Source organism: Galeopterus variegatus, unplaced genomic scaffold (genome assembly GCF_000696425.1).
Source record: "Galeopterus variegatus unplaced genomic scaffold, G_variegatus-3.0.2 Scaffold6056, whole genome shotgun sequence".
In the NCBI taxonomy this organism is placed as follows: Eukaryota; Metazoa; Chordata; class Mammalia; order Dermoptera; family Cynocephalidae; genus Galeopterus; species Galeopterus variegatus.
Genome location: NW_007732167.1, coordinates 149534 through 154869, shown reverse-complemented (window position 1 = coordinate 154869; position 5336 = coordinate 149534). Strand labels below are relative to the sequence as shown.

Sequence of the window (5336 nt, the reverse complement as noted above, 5' to 3'; positions counted from 1 at the left end):
AAAGTTCCAGCCATTTCAACTAATGTAAGGCAGTACAGATTGAGAGAGATAACAAACCTATGGTAGTGAAAAAATCAACTGAGGGAAAGAATCAGGTCTTCTCTCAACCTATTCACTCCCCTCAGAATTTACTCGTGTCATACGGGCATAGAAAAACATTGAAAAAAATGTTAATAAAAAGCTCAGACCACATTGGGGCAGTACTTCCATAGACAGAGGTACTGCTGGAAACTAGAACAAGGTGAGTGGGAGTAGCAGGAGGGAGGATACTCAATTATGTGTTTCATGTGGAGATTCAGACTGGCTGTGAAGATCCCTGGGCTTCCAAACCAAAAGAACCGGAAGAACTAGAACAGTGAACTAGGCCATGGAACATCCAGGCCTCCAAACTGAATCCTCTGAGGCTCCAGGAAGAAGAAAGAATGGAGACCCCTGAGGGCTTCACTGACACTCCTGTGTGTGTGCAGCTGCCCCATGAGTGAGGGAAGTAGAGAGGAGGGGAGGAAGGACACAAGCCAAGGAAAGTGGAGTAGCCCTGGCATTTAAATCTAGAGGGATCCGGGACAATCTAGGGAATACATGTATGCTAAGGAATACAAAACAAGTGAAGAGATAGCAGGAGCACCCAGGGACCTCAGGAGCCAAGGGCAGCCCCTGCCACTGCCACTGACACCACTGTTGCATAAGTGGTCTACCACAGCCACTGCAGCAGCTACCACCACCATGCAGGTGGCCTGCCAACCACTCAACTGCATTGTCACAAGGCGAGTCATCAGTAGAGCCCAGGGAAAGAGGTGAGTGAGTGTAGAACTGTGACCCAGTGGCTCAACCCAGAGGGGGAATTATTCTGCACACACCTGAAAGTGGGAGGTACATGCACAGCCCATGTGACTGCCTTGATCCAGGGAGACACACATGTGGAAACCACTGAGAGTCCAGAAACCCAGGATATCCAAATAGAATAAGGAAGAAAATTCTCAATCACCACTATCCCATCCCCCAACAGGGGAAAGCAAGAACACAGAGAGCCTTGGCCTTTAGGAAAGAGCAAAGAGAAAATCTGCCCAGCACCACCCATTCAAACTGAGTAACTCAGTACACCCCAGTGCACCCATCAGAGTCATGGAACACTCTCTGGTGTGCCAACAAGCTGACCCAGGGTCACCCATGCCAGCCAAACAGCAACAGCATATTCAGACATTTCTCCGAATAACTCAAGAGCTCACTCACATCCTTGATGAACCAGCACAGTGTCACTGACCTTAGCAAGGAATTACTAAGTGCCCCAGTGCCTAGGCCACAGAGGCACTCATATGAAACTCCAACACCAAACATGGCTGAAGTACCCACAAGTAGACTGCACTTCCCTGTCTACCCAGAACCAATACTAAAAGACCCTACTCAACAGCCAATATAAAACACATCTATAGGAGGAAGTCTGTCTGCTCAAAGCCCACTCTAGAGTAATAGAAGAAGCAACTAACCCCATTGAGCAGGAAACCCATAAAATGACTGAAAAGGAATTCCAAACAACAATCTTAAGGAAACTCAATGAGATATAAAAAGACTCAGTTAGATGACACAACAACATAAGAAAAATATGAATATGAAGTATATGAAGGAGGAAACTTACAAGAACATGAATACCTGTAGTAGTCCATTTCTGTTGCTTATAACAAAATACACAGAACTGGGTATTGTATAAAAAAACAAAATTTATTGCTTACACTTTCTGAGGCTAGGAAGTCCAAAGTCTGGGGAACACATCTGGTGAAGGCTTCCTTTGGTGGTGACTTCAGTGACAGCAGGATATCACATTGCAAAAATGGTGGAGCAGAGAGAGCAGAGACTAACCTCCTCATTCACTCTCTTTTTAAAGTCCTCAGAACTATGTCCCTGACCATGATTATTAATCTGTTCACTATGGCATGGTCCTACAATCTAATCACCTCTTCAAGGCCCCACCTTTCAATTACCATAATAAGATTTCCCACCTTCCCAACAGTGACAGTGGGGCCCAAGTTTCTAATACATAAAACTTGAGGGACACAATTCAAGCTTCAGTGAATTTGGGGGGACAATTCAACCTGAGGAAATACTTTTAAAAAGAATGTAGCAGAAGTCCTGGAACTAAAAGATTCAGTCAATGAAATAAAAAATACAACTGTGAGCTTTAAGCAGCATATTAGGGAAAACAGAAGAAAGAATTTCTGATCTTGAAGACAGTCTCTTCAAAGTAACTCAGGTGAAAAAAGAAAAACAAAGAAAGAATTTTAAAATGAAGAAAATCTAAGAGAACTAGTAGACAACCATAAGTGCACAAACATCCAAATCATGGGTGCTCTGGACAGGGACGAGAAAGGAAAAGGCATTGAAAACCTATTCAACAAAATATTAGTGGAAAACTGCCAGGTATGATGAGAGATGCAGACCTTCAGGTCTAGGAGGCTCAAAGATTACAAAACAGATTCAATCCAAAAAAATTCTCTCCAAGAAACATTACAGTCAAACTGGCAAAGCTCAAAGACAAAGAGAGAGTCTTAAAAACAGCAAGAGAAAAGCATCGAGTCACCTGTAAGGGAATCCCCATCAGACTAACTGCAGATTTCTCAATAGCCGCTCTACACGCCAGAAGAAAATGGGATGATATATTCAAATACTAAAAGGAAAAACCTGCCAGCCAAGAATACTACACCCAGCAAGGCTATTCTTCAGAAATGAGGGAGAAATGCTGTATTTCCCAGACAAACAAAAACTACAGGGGTTCACCACCACATGAACAGCCCTATAAGAAATACTCCAGTGAGTCCTGCCTCTGGAAACCAAAAACAATAATCACGACATGAATACACGAGAAAGAACATAACCCAATTGTAGAGCAAAAATGGAAATAAGAAAGAGAAAGAAACAATATCTTACCACCTCAGAAAATCAACAATCACTGAAGACAAACAGAAGTGAGTCCTGCCTCTGAAAACCAAAAACAATAATCACAACATGAATACACGAGAAAGAACATAACCCAATTGTAGAGCAAAAATGGAAATGAGAAAGAGAAAGAAACAATATCTTACCACCTCAGAAAATCAACAATCACTGAAGACAAACAGTAAAAGGGAAGAAACAAAAGATATTTAAAACATCCAAATGAAAATCAACAAAATGCCAGGAGTAAGAAAATATCTTTCAAACAACCCTAAATGTAAATGAATTAAATTCCCCACTCAAAAGACACAGACGAGCTGATTAGATTAAAAAGCTAGACCCAACTATATGCTGTCTTCAAGAGACTCACCTCACTTGTAAAGACACACTCAGACTAATAGTGAAGAGAGAGACAAAGATATGTCATGCAAAAAGAAAACCAAAAACGAGCAGGAGTAGCTATTCTTATATCACATAAAATAGACTTTAATCCAAAAAACATAAAAAGAGACAAAGGAGGCCACCATACAATGATAAAGTGATCTATCTAGCAACAACACATAACAATCATAAATATATATGCACCCAACATTGGAGTGCCCAGATCTATAATGCAAACACAATTAGACAAAAAGAAAGAGATAGAGCAAAATACGATAATAGTTTGGGACCTGAACATCCATCTGTCTGCACTGGACAGATCATCTAGGCAACAAATCAACAGAGAAACACAGGATTTAAACCACACCTTAGACCGGTTGGACTTGGCAGATATCTACAGAACATTTCATCCAACAATCACAGAATATACATTCTTCTGATTAGGACATGGAACATTCTCCATGATAGAACACATATTAGGTCACAAATCAAGTCTCAACAAATTTTAAATAATTGAAATCATTTCAACTATTTTTTCAGACCATAATGAATTAAAACTAGAAATCAGTAACAACCAAAACTCTGGAAAGTATAAAAACACGTGGAAATTAAACATGCTCCTGAATGACATATGAGCCCAAGAAGAAATTAAACAGAAAATCAAAAAATTTCTCAAAACTAATGAAAATCAAAACACATATAGCAAAATCTGTGGGATACTGCAAAAGCAGTACTAAGAGGAAAGTTTATTGAAATAAGCACTAACATCAAAAGAATAAAAGGAATTCAAATAAACAACCTAATGCTAAACCTCAAAGAACCAGAAAAACAAGAACAATCCAATCCCAAAATTAGTAGGCAGAAAGAAATAATTATGGTCAGAGCAGACCTAAATGAAATAGAGATCCCAAAAAAATGATACAAAAGATTAATGAGACAAAAAGTTGTTTTTTTGAGATGATAAGCAAAATAGACAAACCATTAGCTAGGATAACTAAAAAAAAAACAAGAGAGAGAAGACCCAAACAACAAAAAATCAGAAATGAAAAATGAGATATCACATCCAATACCACAGAAATACAAAGAATCACCAAAAAAATAAAATATCTAGTTTTAAATTTGGCTAAGGGGGTGAAAGATCTCTGCAACAAGAACAACAAATCACTCTTGAAAGAAATTAAAGAGGACATAAAAAGATGGAAAGACTTTCCACGCTCTTGGATTGGAAAAATAAACACTGTGAAAATGTCCATACTACCCAAAGCAATCTACAGATTCAATACAATCCCCATAAAAATACCAATGACATTCTCTACAGAAATAGAAAACACAATCCAAACATTCATATGGAACAAAAAAAGACCCTGAATAGCCAAAGCAATCCTGTGCAAAAAAAAATAAAGAGGGAAGGATAACATTACCTGACTTCAAATTGTACTGCAAAGCTATAGTAGCAAAAACAGCATAGTATTGGCATAAAAATAGACACTCAGACCAATGGAACAGAATAGAGAACCCAGAAATCAACCTACATGCTTACAGCCAACTGATCTTTGACAAAGGCACCAAGAACATACATTGGAGAAAAGACTGCCTCTTCAGTAAGTGATGCTGGGAAAACTGGATATCCCTATGTAGAAGAATGACTCTAGACCCATACTTCTCACCATATACCAAAATCAACTCAAAAATGCATTAAAAACTTAAATATAAGGCCTGAAACTACAAAACTCCTAAAAGAAAACGTAGGGGAAACACTTCAGAAAGTAGGACTGGGCAAAGACTTTATGAATAAGAACCCAAAAGCACAGGCAACAAAAGAAAAAATAAACAAATGGGATTATATCAAACTAAAAAGCTTCTGCACAGCAAAAGAAACAATTAACAGAGTGAAAAGACAACCTACAGAATGTGAGAAAATATTTGCAAACTATGCATCCAACAATGGGTTAATATCCTGAATATGTAAGTCAAACAACTTAACAGTAAGAAAACAAGTAACCTGATGGGGGAAAAAAGCGGGGGGGGGG

At 38.8% G+C, this 5336-nt stretch overlaps 1 gene segment (V, D, J or C); it reads left to right on the top strand.

The window, feature by feature from the left end:
* The first annotated feature begins 579 nt into the window (after window positions 1-579).
* Window positions 580-5336, top strand: part of LOC103605752 — a 12172-nt gene continuing 7415 nt past the window's right edge. The window contains 1 exon segment of the V gene segment in view: window positions 580-794. Coding sequence covers window positions 580-794 — 215 coding nt within the window.